We start from the raw sequence: 27451 nt of genomic DNA, 5'->3' as shown, positions 1-27451 counted from the left end.
AATTCAAGGACCATTTTGATTGAAATTTTTTGACAGAAGGGTTTGATTCATTCATTGACAACCTCTTTTCATTACAGCTTTGCAACATTACATGGACTTGGCACAATACAATATCATTCTAAACAACTCAATCAAACATAATACTCCTATCAATATCTTAATCATCCTAAGCTCACTTCCTACACAATCAACTTTATCCATCAACCTTGCCATCCAAACCTCTTCTCTGCCCCTATCATTTGGCTTCTCTATCAACCTTGCATTTCTTCCATGACCAGCACCATTGTTTTTAAAATAGCCTAGTTCTTCAGCTTCATCAACCCACACAAAAAATTTACAATTTTCATCATCATCCTATACAATCAAAAAACAAAATCAGTACTATTTAAACAAACCATTCGCACATCACATAACCATTGTTAAACAAACCTTAGGCAGAGGGCAGGCATAGAAAGGCCTTTCTGGGTTTTGGACAGTGTTTGCTTTTCTTACAACACAAATTCTAGGACACCAACAATGAAGCTCTCTCACATCATCATTGTACATAGAGCTTGAAGATGAAGACCAGCTGTTGTAGTTGTTTTTGCCCATACGCCCACCACCCATCATATCTGAACACCTCTCTTCAACAATGACCAATGATTTTTTTAATTTCGAATTGAATCAACAAAATTTGGGTTTTATGTTTTTTGAATGGGTTAATTATGTTTTTGGTCCCTACAAAATTGCGACCTTGTAAGTTTAGTCCTTACTTAATTTTAATAGCATTTTTAATCCCTACAAAAAAAAATTTACTTATAATTTTAGTCCCTGCTAAAATAAATTTTGGTTAATTATCCTTAAACTCTTAAATTTTTTAACGATTCTTTTTATACAAATTTAGAACACTATGAAAGGTTCATTTACTAAAATCTATAATTTTTTAACATGAAATAAATTAAATATGAATTTTTTAAAACGACAAAAGTTTAAGATATAAGTAACAAAAATATGGACGTAGAAATCAAATTTTTGCGATATTTTTTTCGGAGGACCTTTTAATAACGTTCTTAACACGCCTGTAAAAAATTGTTGAAAAACTTAAGAGTTTAAGCATAAATTAAACAAATTTGGATTGAGTAAGGACTAATATTGAGTGCAGAAATTTTTTGTAGGGATTAAAAATGCTATTAAAATTAAGTAAGGACTAAACTTACAAGGTCGCAATTTTGTAGGGACCAAAAACATAATTAACCCTTTTTGAATTGGGGAAGAACACCTACTCAATTCATGGAAGAATTTTGGGGGATTTTGAACTATAGGTGACAAATAATAACATTAGGGTTCCATATTTATATATTTGGGGAAGAAAGAGCCGTTAATTTTGAAGTGGAGAAGAAGCCGTTACTGTGTACAAGGAGAAAGAGCCGTTGCCAATTTTCTGAAAATCCATCAATTTGGTCCTTGGGAATTTTCTGAAAATCCATCAATTTAGTCCTTGGAAATTTTCTGAAAATCCATCAATTTGGTCCCTGCTTGCGTGGCATCTGACGTGGTAAGCCTTGTAAGAGGTTAACGTTACACGTCACCTCCGTTAACAGACCAACTTAACGGAGGGACCAATTTGATTGACATTTTGTAAATTCAGGGACTAAATAGCTATTTCGAATAATTCAGGGACGAATTTGGCCGATTTGTCAAAATTCAAGGACGAATTTGAGGTATTAGTCAATGAAAAATATATTTTATAATTAACAAATAAATATGTGAGGTATTATTTTTTTAGGAACATGAGAGATTTATTTATTTTTTAACAAACATGAGTGATATTCATATCATATATTAATAAACATATATATATATACATATATATATATATATATATATATATATATATATATATATATATATATACTCGTGTAAAATAAACGTTTCAGTTAAATATATATAGTTCATGTATACATATATATACTCGTAAGAAATAAAAGTTTCAGTTAAATATATTTAGTTCAGATGAAAATTTAACAAGCAAGTTCACATAGCCAAGTGGTAAGTGTTAACAATATTGTGTTGCATGTACCTGGTTCAACTCCCACGAGCCACAGTTTGATAATTTTTTTATAAAATAATCATTTAGAATCCGGACCGGTTTGCAGGTGGGTCATAATGCTTCACCAGTTTCAACTCCCACGAGCCACATTGATAATTTTTTTATAAAATAATCATTTAGAATCCGGACCGGTTTGCAGGTGGGTCATAATGCTTCACCAGTTCGCCCACCTGACCCACACGGGTCACACCGGGTTTCCTGGGTTGCTTACATATCCGGTATGATTAGCTGACCAACCCGTCCACCCCTCCGGTTCCCGGTTCGACCGGCCGGGTCGGTCCGGGTTTTAAAACACTGTGCTCTACTTCATGAGAAGAAACCACTCTTGACTAACATTTACATTCTTTCTCAAGTTGATTCGAATGAATAAGAAGTATTAATTTATGGCTAAATACATTCAATCATGAAAGAACACACCATGCCCGACCACAGTGTAGGCAACCAAATATGCTTTGAAACCTCAATATATTTACATAATGCTAGGTATTAATGTCAGATGAAAAAGGCCCCATGTTTGTGTGACTTGTTAAAAAAAGAAAAACCAATTTTGTTTTTTTTTTTTTTTTGAAGGAGAAAAACCAATTTTGGTGAAAGCAATCAAGTTGTATTGTTATAACACTTTCTCATTTAGTATGGTCGATGAGCATGTAAAACTTATTTAATTTTTTTTTAAGGAAGCATATTTCAATTTTGTTTAGCATGTAAAACTTATTGTATGTTTGATTTCACTTCTAGAAGAGTGATTAAAATTGATACCCTAAATGTAAGATTCATTCTTATATGTTTGATTGCAAGTAGAATTGATTTTGTCTTCATCGATTGAAGGTATTTATTCTAGAATCGATTTAAACATTCAATTTGTTCAATTCACTTTTTCATAGATGTATTTAATATAAATCATTTTACCTTCATCTCATTTTTAGTTAGAATCAATTTTACAAAATCAATTCACTTAAAATTAATTTTTGTCAATGCAGAGAGAGAGTAAAAGTAGAGATGAGAGTATAGTTCAACTGTTCTGACATATATTTTGAACGATTTCAATATCTAAATAGTATTGGTTTCCATATCCGAAACGATGCAAAATGAGAATTTTGGGGATGGAGGCAATAAAAGCACACACAAGAAAAAGAATGCTAATGAGTATCTTTGAGGCATTGATTAAAGTACTAAAATAAATAAATTTATATAAAAAAATAGTGTAATCATTGTTAAAACAAAAGTACTCCCTCCGTCTCTAAATAATAGTCGTATTAAGAAAATGATTAGTTGTGTTGATTTTGATGGTAAAATTAGTATCATTCACTAAAACACCCTTATTAATTGTAGTTAGTTGAATAGTTAAGTTGGATGAGATTCAATAAATAAGGGTATAATAATGAAAAAAATAATAAATGCTGCATTGGTATTCTAAAGTGACAATTATTTTGAGAAAAAGAAAAAATGGTAAAGAGACAATTATTGTGAGACGGAGGGAGTATAAATTTATATTTTTAAAAGAAAATTTCTATTAATGGATTTCTTAACCATGTTCATAAGACACTCGTTAGCAAAACTTTAATAAAGGTGCAGATTTCACCAAAATTCAAATTGGACACCCTAATTGCACAAACGACAAACTTACCTTCATCAATCCAAAGGTCCAACGATACATATTCCTTCTAGTCACATTTATAACCAACATTTGCTTTTTCAAATTCATTAATTAATTAATATATCTAGACTGTATTAAAATTCAAATACAATCAGTTATTATTAAATCGAAATAAACAAAAATTATTTATAAATATGAAGGAAGGAATACATTTAATAGTTCCACCCTAAAAAAAAATTACATTTAATTTTTTTTTGACACAAACAAAATGATATTCATTCATTCAAATCGAGAGATTACATCATTCAACACCGCTAAGAACGAAAAGGATGAATCTGCGGACAAACTCACAACATCCAAGTTAATAGCATATAACGACATAATGCCTACAAAAATATATGATAAAACTAAACTGACCGGAATACCCATGGCCTCCGGATCTGCAACGTTGATGCCCAAATCTTTGACTGAATAATCGATCTTTCAAGATGAATCAAATGAACACCGCAAGAAGACGGGAAATCAAACAGCGCCGCACAAGACGACAAACAACAAACCACCACACTTAGATGATGAAATCACAAAGAAAAACCTAGATCTATGTGAAAATCACTTATTTAGATTGAAATAGAGAGAAAAAGATGAAGATGGGTGATTTCAGCTCAAAAATTGACCCAAAATCACCCCTCAATGAAGAAACTGGAAGAGAAAATTACATTTAATAGTTCTGAAAAATGTACCATAGTTCTAGAAAAATAAGACCATTCTGCACCACATATTAGCCTTGTCCAATGCTAGTACTAGTTTGAGTTTAATGAAATCGCATAGCTAAATAAATGCATGAGTCAGTTAGTTGTAATATCTCAAAGGATCACTAAACTCTCCTTCATGAATCACATTTCTCCTTCATCTATCGGCACCAACACTGAAGATGACAGTTATACATACATAGTGTAGATATCTACCACATTGCACACATGCTATAACAACATGACACAACACCAATAACTACCATTGCATTCAATTATGTCATTTTTTAAACTACTAATAGTTATGTGTCGGTGTTAGTGTTGTCCGAGGCTATTTATTTACTAGGGTGGTTGGGTAATAACAGCCCAGGAAGATGGGAAAATTATCCCGCTCATTGGCGTAGAAATCAAAGTCTCACTATTAACCCCATTAATTTGATTTCAGTTTGTGATGAATCTCAAACTCACGCTCTCCTTCTTCCCATCACCATCTTCCACCATGGAAGCTCGTCTCAAAATCTTCAACCCTTCCCTTTTCAATCGCCACATAACCCCTAAAACCAAAACCTCTAGACCCATTTTCCCTTCACACCATTACCACTACCACCCTCTTCAAAAACCACCCAAAATCTCTTCAACTCTCACTCGTTTTTCTCACTCACCCATTCCTCCAAATTCGAATCCTCACAGTCATAGATTCTTCTCTTCACTCACATCTTCTAAAAATCTCAACTTTTCAATACCCAATAACAATCTCAACAACCCCTTTACCTCAAATTCACAATCAACTAGTATCGTTTGGAACCCAGCTTTGGAAAACGGAAATGAGGGTTTTTACGGAAGCAACAAAAACCGTGTTGTTATGGTGGTTTTGTTGGGTTGGCTTGGAGCAAAAACCAGACACCTTAAAAGATATGCTGAATGGTACAATTCACGTGGTTTTCACGCCGTTACTTTTGTTGTTGATGTGAAAGAGATTCTTGGATTTGACCTTGGACGTGTGCTTGAGAAAAAAATTGAAATTTTTGCGGAGGAATTGGCTTCATGGGTTTCTTGTGAGGAAAAGGATGGGAGAGAAAGGTGTTTGATTTTTCACACTTTCAGTAACACTGGTTGGTTTGTGTAAGTGGCTTTTGTTAATGGTTTTGATGACTGTGGTGTTTTGCAATGTGATTTGTGTGACAAAAAAATTCATGGTTAGTTTTGTGTTTTTTTTTTTGTAGGTATGGTTCTATTCTTGCTAGATTCATGGATAGTCATAATGTTGTTATGGAGAAGATTAAAGCATGCATTGTTGATTCTGGAGGGGCTGAGCCTTTTAATCCTCAGGTTCTAAGAAGTTAATTTTATAAGCATTTTTGTTGTTGAAAAAGATAGTGTTTTGAAACTCAGATGTTACTCTGTATGTCTTTCATATTTGGTTTGTAGTTATAAAAATTGATTTTGATTGAATTGATTCGGAGTAAAGTGAGTTGAATGTCAAATGATTTATGTTTGAATATATTTTTGTAAAAGTGGGTCGAACAGTAATTTCGAATTTTTTTTGATCAAAAAGAATATAAAAGCAAACAGGAAAAGAGAGAAACTAAGGCTTGTGAGTTAGGACTACCATTGTATTGTATGTGCAAGCAACGACAAGGAGAGGTCAGTTGGACAAGTGCGAAGAGATGTACCCCCACAGTAGACATTGAACCCTATTTAGCGAGCCAATCTGCACAACTATTCCCTTCACATAAGCTCGAGTGAATGTAAACTTCAAATCCAAAGAGACAAGCTTCTTGATCCGAGACACAAGTGGTGCACGAGGATGAGTAGAATCCACCGAATTAGTGACGAGCTTCCCAAACCAAATGCAGAGTTGCAGACCATGATATGTAGTTGATATCTCAGCATTCATGTTAATTGTATAGCCAGAGTAACCCATGAAGCCCAGCAGCCACTTGCCTTTGTTGTTTGGCAGAATGCTACCGTAACCTGATTGCCTTGGGTTACCAAGAGAACTACCATCAACATTGAGTTTAATGGCTGGAGCAGTAGGGGGGTGCCAACTAACCCGTCTCGGCTGACAATTAATTTTGTGGTTTAAAATTAATTGTAGCGGCAAAAGCTCCAAATTATGTATGTGTTTTTGTTCTACAGTGATAAAAATTGATTTTGAATGTGAATTCATTAATGTTTGGATACATTCACGTAAAGTGAGTTGAACAAAAAATATGAGTGTAAAATTCATGTTTAGGGTATTTCTAATTGACATCACCCAAATATATCAAAATCAACTTTGTGTTTGGAATCACTTTTGGCCCTCCCTACTATAAAACCAAACAAACACACAAACTTCAAGTTAAAATCAATTTTGGAGGCAAACATGTCAAAATCAATGATAATTTTATCTCCTCTAAAAGTGGAACAAAACATACACTTTGTGGCTGTGGTTGTTACTTTGTGATGGTGGATTTTACTTTTGGAATTTGGAGTACAATTATGATTGTGGTTGACAAAACCTTTGCTTTGATTACTACTCTTGGATTTGTTAGAATTTAGGAGAATTTTGTTTCTTTGTAAAATAAAATGTGGATTTTCACTCACGGTTCACACCATTTGTACTGAGCATATTAGTGTGTATTTGGTTTCACTGTGGAAATCTCAATTGATTTTGCATGTGATTTTAGGAAAAATATCAATGTTTGGTCATAGTCAAACAATTCATTTGACCTTTCCTCCAATTCTCGGATTGTTTATATGTGATAAGAAGCAGTTCGTGTCTTGATTAAAACTGTTGAGATATTTTCCCATTGATTTCTTAATTTAATCAGTTATGTAAATGTAAATACGCTGAATATCCTTTTATTTTTATTTCTTTTAATTTATTCGATAGATTAGGTTCTTATTCGTATCTCTTGTTTTTGGTACATTACTTATTCGTATCTCTATAATTAAAGGGTTCTGATTGTAATTCATGGTTAAAAGTGTAGGGATTGTTGAGATATTTCCCCATTGATTTCTTGCTTTAACTAGTTCTATAAATATGCTGAATATCCTATTGATTTTATTTTTATAATTAATTAGATTTATTCGTATCACTATAATTAAAGGATTCTGATTGTAATCCATGCTTATAAATACACAAGGCTGAGGGATAGTCTCCTCAAGCAATTCAAAACTCAAGCATCATTTCACTTCAAACTCAATTTTAACCGGATCAATTTTGCAAATCAAGTTTACTCAAAATGTGATCTATGATGAACTTGCTTTTGTAAAATTGATTTGGTTAAAAATAAGTTTAATGTGAAATGTTTTATGCTTGAATATATTTTGTCAGGAGCAATTCAAATCTCAAGCATCATTTCACTTCAAACTCAATTTTAAGCAAACCAATTTTGCCAATCAAGTTTACTCAAAATGCGATTTTTGGTGATTTTGATTTTGTAAAATTGTGTTGGTTAAAATTGAGTTTAAATTGAAATGTTTTATGGTTGAATATGGTTGAATATTTTTACTGGAGAAAACAAGTTCGATGATAACTCAATGCAAGCTTTTGCAGGTGTTACCTTTTATCACTTCTAGTCAAGCAAAATCAATTTTTTCTGAGAGCAATCAAACATGTACTTCTCCTAAAATCACATTTGATAGGAGCCAAAATCAATTCTGAATTTCTGATACTCCATTTCAAATACTCCACTCTAATACCAAAAACACATTTTCACAATCAATTCTGCTTTTTTGGTTCTGCTTATTTGGATCTTATGCAAGGCTTTCATTTCTCAAGTCAAGTTTTTAATCAACCTTGATTTGTTGTTTATTCTTCCTTGCCTTTGGTAATTTGTTTGATTATGAACCATCAATTTCTGTTTCATTGTATGTTTATGTTGTAGGTCTGGGCTGCTGGTTTTGCTACTGCTATATTGCAGAAACGCAGCTCTTCAGCACAAGCTTTAGTCGACGTAGGAAACAAGCCTAAATCAGAGACAAAGAATCAACAAAGTGAACCTTCCATAATTGAAATTGTGGTGTTGTCACTATTAGAGAAGATATTCTCATTTCTTTTGAAGTTGCCAGAATCAGATCGGTAAGTATCTTCCCTCCAAACCTTATGTTGCTACGTAAATGATGTCGCGTCAATTGCAACAACCTTTAAACTTTGTTAATTGGAACCGTTAATATACACTTCAAAATGTTAAATTGTAAGAAATTTTTCTGTCTCAAATACAGGAGGGTAAGGAAGGTTTTCAATCCCCTTGCGGAGCACCAGCCTTGTCCTCAGCTCTACCTGTATAGTACAGCTGACAAAGTAATCCCGTTTCGATCAATAGAAGTGTTTATTGAGGAGCAGAGAAAGATGGGAAAAAGGGTTAAATCCTATAACTTTGGTTCATCTCCCCATGTGGATCATTACAGGAATTTTCCAGACTTATATCTATTACAAGTTACTGAATTCTTGAATGAGTGTTTTGATACACACAAAAGGACCACAGATGAATTAAGCTCCAGTCCACTTGAAGTGTAAAATTGTTGATGCAATTATTAGTGGTAATTAGTAATCACACAATAGCATAATTCTTTTGATTATTAATATAAATAAGATTAAGTGACTAACAGAAACCAACACGGCCTACTGATGAGGCCCTAGTTTCTGGTTTTGTTAAATTGATGAAGCAGTTTACATGAAGCCGGAATTACGCGCCTATAGTTTGAACAAATTGATTCACATGTTGGTTAGATACACTGACACTGTTTGGTAGAAGAGGGAAAGGAGAGAGAAGTCGAAGATAAAAGCTCTGCAAGTGCAATCTACTCCTATCAGTTTGCATGGTAGACATTCACCAGTATTATCTATCAGTATATTTATATTATGCTTAGTAGTGAAATTTTTCCCTATAAAGCAATAAAACGACTATTTATCAACCGTTCTGAGAAAGGTGATGTTACATATTGTATCCAAATTTACATCTTAAATAATGCATTTGATCCAAGTACTAGATATTCAATTTGAAGAACAGAACAAATCATCTTGAATCAAGTTTAGTTTACCCCTAAATCAGAGGAAACTTGGACTGTTGAAAGGTTGCTAGAAATGTAGGATCTTGAACTTGGGTGGGAAATATCTCAGACCCAGCGTTGCTTATCATCTGTAATGAATCTTTGATTATCAATTGAAAGTCATATTTCTTCTTGAAACACAACTTTTTTTTTACTGTTGTTATTTTTTTCTAGTTAAAATCTCGATAATAATTTGTTCATGTTTGTTATAAACCTCGTAATGTTAGAACGATATTAAGTTTAGGCTCTGAAATATGAACAGTATAAAGAATTAGGAATAATCAAACATAATTTTTTTATTTTAAGGTCTAACAAACAATTTTTTAAAAAACATAAAGTAAAAATCTGTATATTTACAAGAGTGGTAAAGTTATTTAATCCAGATGAAAACTTATAAAAGAGAAAGGAATATGATACATGGATGAAAGTTTCTTAAGCGAGGGTTACCTTACTAACATGCAATTGTAACAATCCATTATGATCAAATAAATCTTTTGGTTTAAAATGTTAGTCTATAATAACTTTTAACTATTGTAGCTAATCTCATTTGAAATAGTAAGTTTCAAATTTATGATGTATATAATTCTTTTGTGATAGAGAATACTGATGAATGACCGGTGACAAACCTTCAATTATCAATACAATTAACTCGTAAGGTTATGAGTTCAATACTACTGTTACCGAGCATGAGAACCTCAACAAATAATTTGTAGGTAACTCTATTAACTTTCAACTAAGCATTTTTTGTTCGAACCTTGTAGGTAACTCTATTAAGTTTCAACTAAGCATTTTTTGTTCGAACCTTGTAAGTCTCGGAGTTCAAGTCATCTAAACTTTCCTTAAGGTGTGTTTGATTGTGAGAAGAAAGTGAGAAGAGAGAAATAGGTGAGAGAGAGTATGAGAAGAGAGAAATAGAGTAGATTTGATGGGTTGTTTGGTAGAAGAGAAATAAGAGAGAAATAGAAGAGAGAGATGTGTGTTTAATTTTATGGAAGAAAGAAAGGCAGTTTGCAATTACTCCTTTACCCTTGCTTATATGTCAAAATTACAGAAATACGGCTATGTTCACTTATGATTTCTCATAAATCAATACGGACGGTCCCACCTCTTATTATACTACGAGACAGTACCAGGTTCATCTAGTTCTCATTTCACACCAACCCCCCTTGCTTATCTTACATTGGCAGCTATGGCGGTTAACGACGATCCCATGGTAGTCCCCACCCTATCTCCGCCCAACACCTACGAAGCCGTCGTCAATGGTGGCACCTTCGACCGATTGCATGACGGCCATCGCCTCTTTCTCACTGTCTCTCTTTCTACTTCCCTTCATTCTTTCGGTTTGAAATCTCCCATTCATTATTTCTTTCGATTATTTCCAATAACGTGTGAGGTTGAAACTTGTATCTGCAGACTTCAGCTCGGTTGGCTAAGCACCGTATTGTCATTGGAGTTTGCGACGGTCCTATGCTTGCTAACAAACAGGTTACCTTTTTCCCCCAATTTTTCATATATTAGTTGATTCAGACGTATCATCTACACCAATACTTACTTGTTCATTAGTTTGTGCTGTGAGAGTTAAAACATCAATGAGATAATTATAATCTGAAGTCTGAACTTTGATATCATCTTTAGTGTCTTAAGCTCTTGGATGGAATTAATCAAAGGGGATTAAATTACGTATAAAATTGTTTTAAAGTCAAAACAACCTTTAGCTGCCTGTTCGCAAAATTTCATCTGAATTTGGTATCTAAACCGAGAAAACAATTGAATATTACAGATTAGATGTTTGAAGTAATTTACTTAAATTTAAGTGATACTGTAACTGTATGATTTTACCTAAATATATCTTTAATAAAAGATATAGGAGCTAGCTAAATCTAAAGCTTTGTGTTATATTGATCTTGTTAACTTACTTAGCCATATGCCGTGGATTGCCTTATTTCTCTATCTTACAATCTATGGATTTTTACATGAAAAGGAGTCGTTATATTCTCCTTATGTTTTCCTTTCATGTTTAGGTTTAAAAATTTGTGATATGATCTTTTACACTTGCAGTTTGCTGAACTCATTGAACCAATTGAGACGAGGATGCATAATATCAAAACTTTCATAAAGGTGAGTCCAAGCGATGACAAATTTTTACCATGTGCTCTAAAATACATGATTTGTAAAAAGAATCCCCTGTATTTTTGTTTTTTATTTTGAACTAAACATTGACATGGATAATTGTTGGCTATAAAAAGTTCATGCTTTCTTTTTTATTGTTGATATAGAACATAAGGGGTATATTTATAGACATCTTTTATCATCTGTCCGACAACAAAATATATATTTTATCAGAAGAGTGTAAACAGGAGGCTGCAGAGTTTTGTATTGTTAGGTTCTATTTGGTGCACAGTTGTGATAGTAAATGATATACTTATCTTCATCTTGAAACAGTGTTCAATCAATTGCATATAGTGATTATTCTTGCAAGATTTATTTACATTTTTTATCAGTTAAATTTTGATTAGGAGTTTGATTTAACATGCAGTCTGTCAAGCCAGAGTTGGAAGTGCAAGCTGTACCAATCACAGATCCTTATGGCCCTTCCATTATAGATGAAAAATTGGAGGCTGTGATTGTGAGGTTTGTTATGCAGCATACTTGTCTGTATTAGTATCGTGTAGTGGTCTGAAGTGTACACTCGATTGCATATTGATAGACTTTAACATAAAAAAAAACCTGTGACCAAATATTTATTCCTAATAGCTGTTTTGTGATATTTGCCTCCATAATAACTGAAGTCTTGATTCGATATCAAACTAAGCTGGATATTCGGTCTTAGTTGTTGGAAAGGGAACACTAGTTAGTTTCCTTAGTTGATTTATTACGTAAGAAAAATAAATTATCGAAATTAAAAATGAAATGATATAACCTTAAAAGGAGCACCTATCAATCAACCTGATATAGATACTCATTTTCAAAGGAACTTTGCTGTGGTCCTTTAACAAGGGAACACCCTAAAACTAGCTCCAAGCTGGATATCTTATTTTAGGACAAAACTTATGTACAGTACCATAGGTACTGTTTTTGCTGTTGTCCTCTTAAAACATAACACGTGTACCGATTGTTTTTTCAATTAAATAATTTTAACGCTGTTAGTGTAATCGTTATCTTTGTGAGACAACACTAACTCACGTACCTCCATCATGGCCAATGTCTCATATCATCCTCCACAATCAAAGTTTCCTTCAACCCCATCAACAACATAATTGACAGGAACATAGGGAGGTAAGCGAAGAAGACATACAATGAAGTATCTGTTTATTTAAAATACAATGATGTATCTGTTCATTTGTGGGTTTCAGAGGGATGACGGGGACCTGTGCTGTCTTGCAACAGTTGTGTCTTGTGATTTTAAACATCAGATAACGTTGAGGGGTGTTCGGCGGTGCCGGTGATGGAGGTGTATTCTCTCGTAAAAGTGAATGCAGCGTTACAAATTCAATGCAAAGTTGCTTTGAGAGCATTGGATCTCAATCTACACGCCATTAATTTTATTGCTCGCATCCTCTATGTGTGGTCTCACATATTTGTTAGTTATGGTGATGGATATATGAGGTATTGGTTTCATGAAGCTGCAATTATAATTTCATGGTGAAGGAGGTTGATTTTGGAGAAAGAAAGGCACTGATTTGGCCTTCTGGGAACGATTGAGAAGAAGCGGTGTTAACTCATTAATTAATTTTAAATTAATTGAAGTATTTAAAATACACGTGTTATGTTTTAAGAGGACAACAGTAAAAACAGTACCTATGGTACTGTACATAAGTTTTGTCCCTTATTTTATTCCTCTGTCAATTGTTGTCATGATTTTGTAACATCTCACTGATTCTAATTGCAGAATAAGCAAATGACATGCAACTCTATATTAAGCTATTTGATTACTAACTGTGGAGTTGGTTCTCTTACAGCAAAGAGACTTTACCTGGTGGATTGGCAGTAAACAGAAAAAGAGCTGAAAGAGGCCTTTCACAATTGAAGGTCTCAATTTATTGTATATATCTTGTTTAGTTATAGTCTATGATATAGATATTTTTGTGACACATTAGAAATATTATTCCTGCCCTGGATATATGCAGATTGAAGTTGTAGATTTGGTCTCTGGAGAATCAGGTGAGATTAAGCTGAGTTCATCAATGTTGCGGAAGCTTGAGGCTGAAAAGGCCCAAAAACAAAGCACAATACCGTAGACACAGTAGTAACAAAGATTTGTCGACAATTTGACATTTATAAAAACAGAGGCCGAGTTTAAGATGTCCAGTAAAGCAAATTGATATGTTGGTGCATGTTCATGGCATTGTTTCAAAAGCCAAATTCATATATTCTTTAGAAGAAGAAAAAATGTTGTAACAAGGTATATCTTTTTCTAAAGTTAAAAATAATCACGTCTAACAAAAACATTATGGTTGTTATCACATTTTTTATTTCGCTTAGAAAATTTGTAGTTTGAGTAGTCACTACGAGTTCAGCTCCAGATCTTTGCTAAGACAAATGTGTTTTGCTTGTGTGTGTACACATTTTCAATGAATGTTTTAAAATGGTTATTTTAATGTAAAATGGCCAATCGATGGATACTATCTTTGCCTTCAATACACCACACACGCGAAGTGTTTAGACTCATAATGTGGTAAACTAAGGTTTAATTTTCGCCTAGAGAAATATTCACATTTAATCTTCGACACGTTTCTAAGAGGACTCATATTTAATGTTTGACACGTTTTAAATATAATTTATTTTTGGCTAAAATATGGTTTTAGTCCCTGCAAATATGTTTCGTTTTGGTTTTAGTCCCTGTGTAAAAAATTTTTTGTTTTTGGTCCCTGCAAAATTTTTTGTTTTAAAAAACAAAATTTTGCAGGGACCTTTTTAAAAAACAAAATATTTTGCAGGGACCAAAAACTAAAAAGTGGGTTCAGTCATCATGTGTCACGTATGCAAATCATCACAAAAATGGGGTCAGGGACTATTTTAAAAAACAAAAAATTTTGCAGGGACCAAAAACAATTTTTTTTTACACAGGGACTAAAACCAAAACGAGGCATATTTGCAGGGACTAAAATATTTTAGCCTTTATTTTTAGGAGAAAGAATCTATGAAAAAACTAAAAATAAACAATGTATACAAAATAGAGTCTTGTGATAGAAAAAAAATATAATTGGGAGTAGAGATTCAACTGAAGGTGGTTAGTGAGGTTTCTCAAAGCATAGACAAAGTGGCTGAATATACTTACACCACCAGCACCAGTATCATGAGCTGATCTGATCAGGAGCAATTGCCAACACAAAATTCAATAATTTCGTTTAAACAAAAATTCTATAAAGAACTTGATTTGAGTTTCATATTGATCATCAAATTGAAACTGCTAAAGTTCACAATAAACACAAATAATATAACTGTAAAGATAATCAAAATAATTAAATTTAAGAGTAATAACAAATTATAATTGTTGTTCACTTGTATTATTTTTTATAACGGCTTTCAACTATTATTTTTTATCAAGTTGTCTAGTACCAAGAATCTCACACATTAATTATGGATAAGTAGGAAAATACTCATTTTAACTTGCGCTCTACCACATCAAACTTCCGTGCAACTTTCATTTCAAATATACTTAGTGGACTATAGTTATAGTATATTTTTAAATGAATGTGAACCTTTTTTCATTCCTTCATTCTTTTTTCTTTCTTGACAAGTCATTCCTTCCCTCTAAAATATGCAAAATTTGAATTCGAATCTATAATATTGAATTTCTTATTGTTTAATTACATTCCATAAAAAAATGTGGCTTTGTTTTCCCTTGGCGCCTGACGGTTGAGTTCAGCTATAGTCTGACAGTTACACATCACAAGTCAAAGAAAAAAAACAGTTACAGTTTCATCATTTCTCGTTCGTACCCAACGGATATAATTTTCTCTCTATAGCCCAAACCCATAAACAAATTCAAATATATATAATCTAACAACACTAACTAAACCAATTCAAATTCACGTTCAACATTTTCATCATACTCAGAAAAATCAACAACAACAACAGCAACGTTGGTTTTATCAAGGTTTCATTCCATCACACTTTTCTTCTTCTACGCTAATTCATTTTTTCTCATTTTTTTCCTCAGGTTTTGATCTTCTTTTCAACATTAAAATGTTAATAACTGTCATATAGAACAACCCTTTTCTCTATATGTGACATTAACACAATAAAGATTCAATTTTTATCATGCTCTGAAGTTTGAAAATTCATGTTCTTTTTTCTTTCTTGTTATTCTTTCATCACTGATTGTGTGTTCTTTTTCATGTAGATCACGTGGAGCATTACTTCGTGACAAAAAGTTGCTTCCTTTGAGAAATTTACTCATTTCTTGTGAATCTTTCCAAAAAAGGGTATGTTTTTATGCATCACAATATTTTCTTGCTTTCAATATTTTCCTTGTAAAAATTCTGGGTTTTGTTTATTTTTGAAAAAAAATTCTGGGTTTTGTATACTAATGAAGAATAATTCTGGGGTTTGTATATTTTTGAAAAATAAATTCTGGGTTTTGCATTTTTTGAAGAAGAACTTTGGGTTTTTGTTTGGAAAATAATTCTGGGTTTTGTATATTTTTGATAAATAAATTCTGGGTTTTGCATTTTTTGAAGAATAATTTTGGGTTTTTGTTTGGATAATAATTCTGGGTTTTGTTGCTTTTGAAGGTGGGTTTTGAAAAAACATTGCAAAGATGAATGACTTGATGACAAAATCGTTCCTAAGTTATGTGGAATTGAAGAAACAGGCACAGAAAGATTTTGAAGATGTTGACCTTGAACTAGGGAACCTCAACCCAACACAAGACCCTAACCTTTCTCAATTCTTCCAAGAAGTTGAAGCAATCAAGGTTGAAATGGAAGAGATCACCAATCTCTTATTAGATCTTCAGCAACTGAATGAAGAGACAAAATCCACTCACAGTGCGAAAGTTCTTCGCGGGTTAAGAGATCGAATGGATTCCAATATGGTTGCCGTGCTGCGCAAGGCAAATATTATCAAGGCTAGGTTAGAGGCTCTTCAGAAATCGAACATTGCAAATCGAAGCATATCAGAATGCTACAAAGAAGGAAGTCCTATTGATAGAACAAGAGTTTCTGTCACAAATGGTTTGAAGGTCAAGCTTAGGGATATGATGAATGATTTTCAGTCCTTGAGGGATAAAATTGTGTTGGATCATAAGGAGGATTTGAAGAGAAGGTACTATACTGTGACTGGCGAGGTACCTAGCGATGAGGTTATGGAGAAGATGATATCAGGGAGTCTCAAAGTTGAGTTTTTGGCTGGGAAAACAGATGCTGATATGGGTACTCAGGTTAGGCATGAAGCTGTGATGGATATTCAGAGGAGTTTGAATAAGCTTCATCAGGTTTTTCTTGATATGGCTATTTTGGTTGAGACTCAAGGCGAAAAAGTGGATAACATTGAGGATAATGTGGTCAATGCCGCTCAATACATTCATGGTGGAACTAGTAATCTTTACTATGCCAGCCAGATCAAGAAGAGGAACAGGAAATGGGTCTATTGGGTTATTGCTGTTTTGTTGATTGTGCTGCTGGTGTGTCTCATTGCAATGTTGGCTTCTTGAATGAAGCTATTTTGGAGGAAGTGGTTTAGAGTTTTAAGTCTGTAAAGCTGTTTTTTCTTCTTACTCTTTAGAGTTGCAATGGTTCATTGTTTGTTAGTAGAAGTTCTATTAATTGGTTCAAATCTGTTCACTTGAACTAAATTTTGTTGAATGAAATTGACTGAAAAATGCCAATATTTTGTTTTTACTTGTGTTACTGTCTTGTTTGATTTATTATCACATGTTGCTTCTAGTTTTGTGTTCGCACTTCCAGCTAGTTTTTGTCTCACTATCCTGAAGTGCCTTGTCCTGTTAAATATTTGTTCTTAACATTGTACGTGTTAATGTGTTATGTACATATAAAAGTGTTACCTTAGATTTAATTTAGGTTGAAGCTGTTACCTTGTTCAAGGATTTTCTCAAGTATGCTGAAAGAAGATTATTGAAATAAGGAATAGCCATAAGCTCCCAATGCACTAATTAGTGGAGGACTTGATACTATACACACTTACAAAGTTCTATAAACCCATCTTTCTTTTGCTGCAGCTGAACAATACTATACACACTTCTTGGGTTTGTTGCTGAATCTGAACTCTTCACTTTCAATTTATTTCTGTAGGAGAGAAAGATTATGAGTCATTAGCAACAAATGATTATTTACTGTGATTGATGGATCATTAGAAACCAATGTATTTCTAATTGATTGAAAAGTGCCAAGTTTTACTTTTTCTTGTGTTGCGTTTGTTTTATCATCGGATACTATAGTTGTCAATCCCGAACAACGGAGCGTCCTCTATTTGAATTATCAAGTAATATTATTTAATATATATAATTAATAATTTAATACTATATATCAAAATAATTTTATTTTTATCCTAAATATATAAGTGAATATTTTTTACCAAAGTAATATACTGTTTACTATTTCTAGGTCTGTGTTTGCGCTTCAAGCTAGTTTTTCTATCACAAACTTTGAAGTGGTGGCTGAAATAAAATTACAACTGCAAATAGGCAATCACTAAGTGATTATATCCAACAGTTGTAGTAGACATTGTTTTTATATTTTGTTTATGGCACAGCTTATGATGGAGAGGATCTTTAATTTTTGTTATTAATTTTTTTTAAATAGACGAAATGACAATATCTACTGCAAACTGACACGTACAAATAGGTTCAAATTCCGATCACGACGTCTGACCTAACAATTTCAATATTTTACATGATGAGCTAGAACTTGTGGATGAAGAACTAATTATTTAGTACCGCTAACATTGCTTTTAAGATTTAAACAATGAAATAATGCTAAAGATTATTTTTGTTGGTAACAAAAATGCAAAAGATTTAATCCTGATATGATTTTTTTTAGGTGTCGTTTTCCTTTTTTGATAAGTATAACATTGGAGAGCCAAGTTTTGTAAATGAAATTTATTTTAGGAGGTCTTTTACAACTTTTTTTTGCAGCCACCATTTTCTTAGGAGATTGCTTCCTACGACGCTGAACTATAACGCTAGTACTAGGTCTTACAATCAATTGGTGACAAACAACTTTGGGATCTATTACGGGTATATCAGCAGCACTCCACATAATAGATCAATTGTGTTTGAACCAGTTCTGAAAGTTCATTCCCGATCTTTGCGTTCTTGGAGAGGTCTTCGCCTAATGAGACTAGCTAAAAGTCACCATCTGAAATGAGCCTCAGGATTTCTCTATATTGGGTCCTTCTTTTTCTGATCTTTTAGGTCCATTTTGCTAAACCTGGAGTCGAACTCCACCATGTTGGCATCAATGGTGCTCTCAGTTGCTTTCTCTTTTAGCTGCTAGGATAGGAAACATCTCCTTGCTGCTTCTCAATTTCCATGCATTTTAATATGAAGGCTTAATTATAAATTATTGATAAATTTTAAAATTTAACTATAAGCTTTTTAATATAAAGACTTATCTGAAAACTCATAGTTTATTAAATGGCTTAATAAATGTGTAATTTTGAAAAATTTGTCAATAATTTATAATTATGCCTTTATATTAAAAATTAATCCAATTTTTTAAATAAACTTTTATCTTTACTTTAAATGTTTGAAAAGAGGAATGCATTGTTAAAAATGTCTCACAAAATTCATTGTAAAATATCTTTAATCGAAACAAAAATTAAGAACTAATTTGAGAGTCTAACAATCGGAGAAATGTTTCGGAGTCTAACAAAACAATCGGAGAATAGAATGAGAGTCTAACAATCGGAGAAAAACATTACATTCTTAATTAACATTACATTCTTAAGAAATAAGAACTAATTTGAGTCTAACAATCGGAGAAATGTTTCGGAGTCTAACAAAACAATCGGAGAATCGAGTCCAACAAAACAATCGGAGAATAGAATGAGAGTCTGACAATCAGAGAAAAACATTACATTCTTAATTAAAACAATCGGAGAATAGAATGAGAGTCTAACAATCGGAAAAAAACATTACATTCTTAATAAAAAAAACATTACATTCATAAAAAAAACATTACATTCTATACTATACATATTCTATACTATTCTATACATTCTAAAATTGATTGATCTACTACCTACGCAATATATAATATGAATATGAATTACTCAGATACTATACATTCTAAAATTTTGATCTACTACCTACGCAATGGCAAAATATAATATGAATATGAATTACTCAGATCATTACATTCTTAATTGACCTATTAACTAAACCTATCACCTACGTTTCTTATTATATAGACTTTGCTTTTAATTTTGTCGATGTGGGACTTTTTGTTGTCATATTCAACAAATAGAATGGTGAAATTCAAAAGCTATATTGAGCATGTTTAATACTCCATCCGTTTCAAAATGAGTGTCGCTTTAACCAAAAAAATTGTTTCAAAATGAATGTCACTTTCGGTTTTCAATGCAATAATAACTTTTTCTTTTCAATTGTACCCTTCAATTAATACTATGTTACACTACTTCCAAAGCATTATTTTTTTTTTAATGAAAAACAAACCAATACTCCATTATGCAAAATCACCATAAGCAAACACAAGCAAACAAAATTCAATATTGGTGGCAGCTCATAACAACCCATTTATATCAATTGGCAAAGAGAAAAAGGAAAGTGCACGTGAGTAGCAATTTAGCTTAAGCTTTAATTAAAAATTTAACCATATGTGTTATTGTCTATGAAAAAAAAAATCATAAATTTTAATGTGTTTTTATAAGAAAGGGGAAGTTATAGAAATATTCATAAACTAAAAACTAACTAAGAGATAGTTTCAGCATGCATCAATATTTCACACACACGCGTATACATTGTGATCCAATTTGATTCGCATCTTTTTACTATTGTGCCGGTGATTCAAACTCCCACGTAGGAACTAAAAAGTATAACTTCAACAACAAACAACATAGACATGACCATTGACACTACCTAAAATCAATCACTTCATACTCCATCCATTTTAAAATGAGTGTCGCTTTAACCAATTGCACACAGATTAAGGAAGGAATGAAATAAAGTAGTCAAATGTCATAACAATTTTACCAAATTTATCCTAATCAACTACTCCCTCCGTCCCGGATTAACTGAGCCATTTACTAAAAAAAAGTGTCCAAAAATAACTGAGTCATTTCAATTTTTAATACTACTTTCATCATTCCTAATTCAATACATATTCCACTTTTTCCCTTTATACCATTTACAATGGTTATATACATTCAACAACATTCAACACCCACTTTTTCAATTCCCAACACTCCACATCATTTTCTCTCTCTTAATTCAACACACATTCAACTTTTACCTCTCCAATGGTTTTTTCATTCAACACTCTACCCCACCACCTTTTATTTCTTATTCTTATTTAATTTTATATTTTTGTTTTTATAATTACATAAAAATACAATTATCGATTATAATTAAATTAAAATAACAAACACTTAACAATTTATTTTTTGTAAAAACAAAATTTATTTAAATAATTTATTGGGATCCATTTCACTAAAAAAAAATTTAAAACTTCAAAAGAAAAGATAATAGAAGGATAATAATAAGATGAAGATAGTGAAAAACTTAGTTTTTTTTCTGTGTCCAAATCAAATGAACCAAGTCTCTATTTATAGAGAAAAAAAATCATGAATTTTGGTATCATTTTTTTAAAAAAAATTTAATTTACAACGAAATAATTGAGGTCCAATTATTAAAATGATAAGAATCCGGACAACCAATCAGAATTGAACACGTGTCCCTTATCTTTCAAAATTTCATTTTCTCTCTCCGTCCTATGCAGCTCACGTGTGTTGTCTGCGCGTGTTCTACACGCGCCAGTTTTCAGCAAGTAAAGCAGCTATGCGTGGCATATGTTGCAGGCTTCAACATAGTTGAATGTATTCATCCTCTCTCTCATCCATGTCACAATTCAACAGGTATTAAACAGACCATTGGAGCTTCATTACTTGTTGAAAGCCTCATTCAACAGACCATTGTAAATGGTCTAACTCTAATTAATACTACTTTCATCATTCCCAATTCAATATATTTCACTTTCCCCTTTATTTATACATTTTTCTTAATAAGTGTGAAATGGTCCAAGGGCTCAATTAATTCGGGACGGAGGGAGTATGGTTAAATTTTTAATTAAAGCTTAAGCTAAATTGCTACTCACGTGCACTTTCCTTTTTCTCTTTGCCAATTGATATAAATGGGTTGTTATGAGCTGCCACCAATATTGAATTTTGTTTGCTTGTGTTTGCTTATGGTGATTTTGCATATTTGCATTTCCACTTTCGGCTTCTTAGCACCAGAGGTTGTTAACCTTCTACATAGAGTTCAAAAGATCATGCATATCAACGTCATGTCTTCTAGGTCCATAAATGTTTTACGAGGATTGGTTTTACCATCCAAAAAGACCCGGCGGCACAGCTTGTTACCCGTGTGCCTTCTATTCAAGTGCAAATAATGGTTGATCAATTGATGTGGTAATTATATTCTTGTTTTTCACATTGTATTTAATATTGAGGTAAGTTACAGGGTCCTGACTATAATATATCTTGCAACTTTTTTCTTGCTACCAATAAAGCGCCTTGAAATAACTCATGCAATTCTTTACGAAAATTTGTCTTGTAACTAATATGGAAACAGCCAAAAGAAGTCAAAATGAAACATGATAGAGTTTGGTCTACAGATATCTTATCCAAAACTAATGTAAACAATTTAAAGCCACTAATTTGGAGCATCTCTTTCCTCCATAGTTTTTCAACTTCTCTCCGGAGGATAGTTCTATTTCTTGGTTCTTAATGGGGACTTTGCAGCTACTCCAACTCAATGGGGAGCAGACCATGTTTTTATTGGAGAGATGTTCAAATATAGGTGAAGTAAAGCAGATTCATGGTCAATTGTTGAAAAAAGGAACCATCAGACACAAGTTGACAATAAGCAGGCTATTAACTACATATGCATCAATGGAGTTTGGTAACTTACCCTATGCACGTATGGTTTTTGATCGAATAAGTTCACCGAACACTGTCATGTGGAACACCATGATCAGGGCATATTCAAACAGTAATGACCCAGAAGAAGCATTGTTTTTGTATCATCAAATGCTTCATCATTCAATACCTCACAATGCTTACACTTTCCCTTTCCTTCTCAAATCATGTTCTGCACTCTCAGCATTAGAAGAAACACATCAAGTCCATGCTCAAATTATCAAAAGGGGTTTTGGTTCAGAGGTTTATGCCACAAACTCCCTGCTTCGTGTCTATGCAATTTCAGGCAGCATCAAATCTGCCCACGCCCTATTCGATTTGCTTCCCTCACGAGATATTGTTTCTTGGAATACAATGATTGATGGATATATAAAATGTGGAAATGTAGAGATGGCCTACAAGATTTTTAAAGCTATGCCAGAGAAGAATGTCATCTCTTGGACAACCATGATCGTTGGCTTTGTTAGGACAGGCATGCACAAAGAAGCTTTGTGTCTTCTACAGCAAATGCTGGTTGCCGGCATCAAACCTGATAAAATAACCCTAAGCTGTTCGCTTTCAGCATGTGCAGGTCTTGGTGCATTGGAGCAAGGCAGGTGGATTCACACCTACATTGGTAAAAACAAAATAAAAATAGATCCAGTTTTGGGTTGTGCTCTTATAGACATGTATGTCAAATGTGGTGAAATGAAAAAAGCCTTACTAGTGTTCAGTAAGTTGAAGAAGAAATGTGTCTATACATGGACTGCGATAATTGGTGGCTTTGCCGTCCATGGAAAGGGAAGAGAAGCTTTAGATTGGTTCAACCAAATGCAGAAATCAGGAATTAAGCCAACTTCGTTCACTTTTACTGCAGTTTTGACAGCATGTAGTCATACAGGGCTAGTTGAAGAAGGAAAGTCCTTGTTTGAGAGCATGATTACTGTTTATAACATGAAACCTGTTATGGAACATTATGGATGCATGGTAGACCTTCTGGGTCGTGCAGGGTTGTTGAAAGAAGCAAAGGAGTTTGTAGAGTCCATGCCCATAAAACCAAACTCTGCAATATGGGGATCATTGCTCAATGCCTGCCACCTGCACAAACATCTTGAGCTTGGCAAAGAGATTGGAAAAATTCTGATTGAATTGGACCCTGATCATGACGGCCGGTATATTCATTTGGCAAGCATTCATGCTGCAGCTGGAGAATGGGACGAAGCGAGTCAAGTGAGAAGCCAGATAAAAAATAAGGGTCTGCTAAATCTTCCAGGATGCAGTACTATCACCCTAAATGGTGTTGCCCACGAGTTCTTTGCTGGGGCTGAACCCCACCCACATGTCCGAGAAATGTATGACATGTCTAATCTTATTGCAAGCAGATGATATGTTAGGGAGCAAATTGAGATGAGAATGAAAATTTATCTGGCGAGAGTAGGTAGATATAATAGTAGTTTTCCACCCTGTTTGGATATAATTAAATCGGTGCTATAAAAATAAGAAAAATGTAGCTTTGCATTGTGTGGAAAAGATTAAAAATGAAAGAAAATAAAATCATTACAATTTTATTCAGTTTGTTACAACAATGTTACATATGTAATGAGGTTTGACTTAAATACTTTTATGTTACGACCTCTCGCAAATTATCAAATCCCTCACCACTAGCCAACTATTAGTGGCTTAGTAAATTATTATACAGAAGATACATGTTGGAAAATCAAACAAGACAAAAAATAATTGATAGGCCGGTTCGGAACCACGTTTCCACCGCACGACAACCAAAAGCAGGAAATTGTAGCTTCAGCATTTCTATGTCCAAATAGCATTTGGAAGCGAGAATTTGCAAGTAAACACATAGCCAAACATAGCAAATGTAGAACCATGGTTACTGATCATGCAATGGTAAGATGCTGCACAGCTGTCCAAGTTTGTTCAGGCTCGAGCTGGACATTTCCAATCTGAAGCATTAAAAATAGTAGAAATTATAATTCAGAAGAATAAATCGAGAAAGCTTGAGCATTGTGCCAGATATCATAACACTGCATGAAGCTCTGTGACGAGTTAAAAAACTACAACCGGTTATTTGAATTCAATCGCCATCATGTTGACGTTGTAGTCAAGAACAGTGCACAGTCTAGCAGGGTATGTCTTCGACGCCTTTTTATAAAGTTTGTAAACTCATTACCTTAGCATTTTCAACACAAACAAAATCTTTGTAACATGCTTCCATTTGAAGATGAGGATTCCACAACACCGCATCTGACCAGCTACATGGGTAAGAGGCAAGAAAGTGTAAGCACTTGATTTGGGCAATCAAATAGTAAAGTTGTAATATAAGCTTAAAATTGCATACTTCGTGTTCTTGATAGAAATTATATCACCCAAGCCATTATCAAGCTGCAACTCATCTGAAGCGTTAAGATAAACACAATCTACAAATCCTGGGAAAGTGACCACATCCCTGCATTACGAAGATGGTCTATTAAGCTAAATCTAGAGACTCAATTTCGAGATTTGATTCTTTATCATTCAATGCAATTTTGGTCTTATATGGATTATATTGAGAAAAAAATATACTTGTGCTATATATGAAAGATGACACTATTGTGTGAACGAGATGAAAATTGAAAGAAACAAGATTAGAAATTAGCCACTAAATGGATGAAATGATACAGAATTCTAGTTCAAATTCATACAAAATGATGGAGATAAAGAAGGTAGGCTTTTCAGTCATGCAACAGTTATGCACATGAAAATGCATGTATGGGCATGTCTCACACAGTAAAGATAATTTGAAATACTTCATAGGTAGTACAACTTTTTATCCAACCACTTGGCTAAGGCTAAGGGAAGGCAGATTTCAGTAGTTAGAATTTTCTTTCTCCTGTACAAGTAGTTACCACTTACCATGTAAAATTTTAATTTAAGAATTCCCAGAAGTAAAGTATGTTACAGACCTTTCTTCGCTACCCTCAATTGGATTATTAGGATCTGGATGTTTGTTCAGAGTTTTGCAACCTTTTAACCCCTTAACTGATGCACCACTTACAGAAGCCTGTTTATAATGACAAAATGATTACTTTCAAAAGTTTAAGCAGCAAGTGTAAGCAATAAAATTGAGTTAAAAAACCATGCATTTGAATAATTTCAACTCATTCAAACAATAATTGGATGAAAATCATCTGTACTTGGTTAGGCATCGTCAGATGCTTAGTATCCGTTCAGATATCCAGCAAACATAATACCAAATGTCACAATAATATTCAAGCACAAATATAAAACCCTATTTAGTGATTATTCAAATTTACCCGAAAGTATGTGTGCAGGGCGGTATTGAATGAGAATGCCTTATTGTCAGTATTTTTAACTTTTAACTCAGTCGAAAGACTTTTAGCATTTAGTGTGACCTGCAAAAATGAAAGCATGAAATTACATCATGATTTGGTAACAGAATCGTAATCTAGTAGTATTGAAAATGTGAGTTGTGCTTGAAGAAAACAAGTCCTTGACAACCTTATATAAAGCATGAAAGCTGAAATCCCACATAGCACGACTATATGTATCATCCTTCAGTTCCAGAGTTACAACAGGATTTCCCTCAACATTCTCAGAATCACCAACAGTCCAATCCAAATTCCTTGCAAATCCATGCTGTTAAATACTCAACCAAACAAACATTTTAACAAGTCATCACAACAAATTACTCTTAATTTTTCGTCAAAGAGAAGCAACTTTTATCAACCAAATATTAAGCACAAAAGTTGCAATCACTATTTTCACTAAGCTACATAAAATAGCATGTATATAGCAGTCATACCAAAACCAATTAGTCATCAAATTTTTGTAATTGAATTGAATATAAGTAACATTGACAAACAGAACAACATGAACCTGCAAGAAAATAACATTGAATAAAGGAACATACCTGCTGAATTGCACCAGGACCAAACTGTGGAAAGCAATGTGGGATACCTCCACTGTTCCAGAAGAAAATTAATCAGTATCCAAGGGATCCCAAATTAGGGCCTGTTTGGATTGGTTCATTTGAGTTTATCTACCGGCATAAACACTTGTGAGATTGTTTGGAAGAACTTATGAAAACAACTTATGACATGTTCATAAGTTGTTTTCAGCTTATTTTCATAAGCTCTCCAAGACAGCTTATTAAAACAAGTTATAACTTTAACAAAAACTTTATTTTATCTTTTGTTATACATGAGCGCTTATCATGATAAGTGCTTATACTATAAGTGGGCAATTGAAGTTGTTTATCCAAACAGAGCCTTAGTAAATAACAATGTAATAAATATATAACACCCTCACTTCAGATTGAAAATGTATCTGACACATGGTTACATTCAATCACTACGTATCTGTGTCACTAATCTATTATGTCCGGTGTTCGTGTCGGTGGTGTCAGTGCTTCATAATAACTAATAGAAGCAGTAATTAACCTTATTGGTTTCTTCTTATTAAAAACGGCGTCGGGACGAACAAAAAGAAGGTCTTTGCCATTAGGAACTTTCCAAGAAGTAATGCAACCACCAAACAAATATATCTCAGCCTCACTACCAGCTGGAGAAGTGAGAACGAGTTTAGGCAAATTTCCTTCACCTTCCGTAACTTTCACTCCCAAAGTAGTTTTTTCTTTGTTTCCCAAACTTGCAAATGCAATTCCACTACATCGCAAAATCAAAATTGTTGGTAAATTATTACAAGCTAGAAAATTTGGAAGAGAAAAGAAAAAGCTCAATTGAAAGAAAACTATGGATTTTGATTAACCTGTTGTATCGACCACGGTTCTGAAAGGTAACTGCGTTGACACCACAGAATGCCATTGAAACCATCGCCATTTTTTGTTTCCAAGTTTCAATCACAATACAA

At 33.3% G+C, this 27451-nt stretch overlaps 6 protein-coding genes and 1 long non-coding RNA gene across 7 annotated transcripts; 4 read left to right on the top strand and 3 right to left on the bottom strand.

Moving 5' to 3' along the window:
• On the bottom strand, positions 1-614 carry LOC146920008 (uncharacterized). The gene is made up of 2 exons (XM_085710695.1): positions 430-614; positions 1-354 (listed from the first exon to the last, which is right to left on the bottom strand). Exons 1-2 carry the CDS (start codon positions 607-609, stop codon positions 88-90), a joined length of 447 nt encoding a protein of 148 aa, XP_085566821.1. The 5' UTR covers positions 610-614; the 3' UTR covers positions 1-87.
• Positions 615-4864: 4250 nt separating this feature from the next.
• Positions 4865-9612, top strand: LOC146920007 (alpha/beta-Hydrolases superfamily protein). Its single transcript, XM_085713388.1, has 4 exons — positions 4865-5554; positions 5656-5761; positions 8305-8498; positions 8642-9612. Exons 1-4 carry the CDS (start codon positions 4884-4886, stop codon positions 8934-8936), a joined length of 1266 nt encoding a protein of 421 aa, XP_085569514.1. The 5' UTR covers positions 4865-4883; the 3' UTR covers positions 8937-9612.
• A 464-nt stretch (positions 9613-10076) lies between these two features.
• On the bottom strand, positions 10077-10311 carry LOC146920006 (uncharacterized). The gene is made up of 2 exons (XR_015011651.1): positions 10272-10311; positions 10077-10223 (listed from the first exon to the last, which is right to left on the bottom strand). It is a non-coding gene; the product is annotated as an uncharacterized LOC146920006 (long non-coding RNA).
• Positions 10312-10455: 144 nt separating this feature from the next.
• On the top strand, positions 10456-13932 carry LOC146920005 (phosphopantetheine adenylyltransferase-like). The gene is made up of 6 exons (XM_085713390.1): positions 10456-10778; positions 10883-10954; positions 11528-11587; positions 12006-12100; positions 13429-13498; positions 13597-13932. Exons 1-6 carry the CDS (start codon positions 10659-10661, stop codon positions 13705-13707), a joined length of 528 nt encoding a protein of 175 aa, XP_085569516.1. The 5' UTR covers positions 10456-10658; the 3' UTR covers positions 13708-13932.
• Positions 13933-15485: 1553 nt separating this feature from the next.
• Positions 15486-17302, top strand: SYP112 (syntaxin of plants 112). The gene is made up of 3 exons (XM_085713389.1): positions 15486-15569; positions 15816-15897; positions 16207-17302. Exon 3 carries the CDS (start codon positions 16233-16235, stop codon positions 17124-17126), a length of 894 nt encoding a protein of 297 aa, XP_085569515.1. The 5' UTR covers positions 15486-15569; positions 15816-15897; positions 16207-16232; the 3' UTR covers positions 17127-17302.
• Positions 17303-22287: 4985 nt separating this feature from the next.
• On the top strand, positions 22288-24136 carry LOC146920003 (Tetratricopeptide repeat (TPR)-like superfamily protein). The gene has a single exon (XM_085713385.1). It carries the CDS (start codon positions 22397-22399, stop codon positions 23951-23953), a length of 1557 nt encoding a protein of 518 aa, XP_085569511.1. The 5' UTR covers positions 22288-22396; the 3' UTR covers positions 23954-24136.
• On the bottom strand, positions 24107-27451 carry LOC146920002 (Galactose mutarotase-like superfamily protein). Its single transcript, XM_085713386.1, has 9 exons — positions 27350-27451; positions 27022-27246; positions 26493-26544; positions 26081-26218; positions 25876-25974; positions 25525-25622; positions 24921-25028; positions 24753-24834; positions 24107-24525 (listed from the first exon to the last, which is right to left on the bottom strand). Exons 1-9 carry the CDS (start codon positions 27418-27420, stop codon positions 24460-24462), a joined length of 939 nt encoding a protein of 312 aa, XP_085569512.1. The 5' UTR covers positions 27421-27451; the 3' UTR covers positions 24107-24459.

Source organism: Medicago sativa, chromosome 5 (assembly GCF_051527215.1).
Source record: "Medicago sativa cultivar Bolivia chromosome 5, Bolivia_mono, whole genome shotgun sequence".
In the NCBI taxonomy this organism is placed as follows: domain Eukaryota; kingdom Viridiplantae; phylum Streptophyta; class Magnoliopsida; order Fabales; family Fabaceae; genus Medicago; species Medicago sativa.
This window is presented reverse-complemented; position numbering and strand designations above follow the sequence as displayed.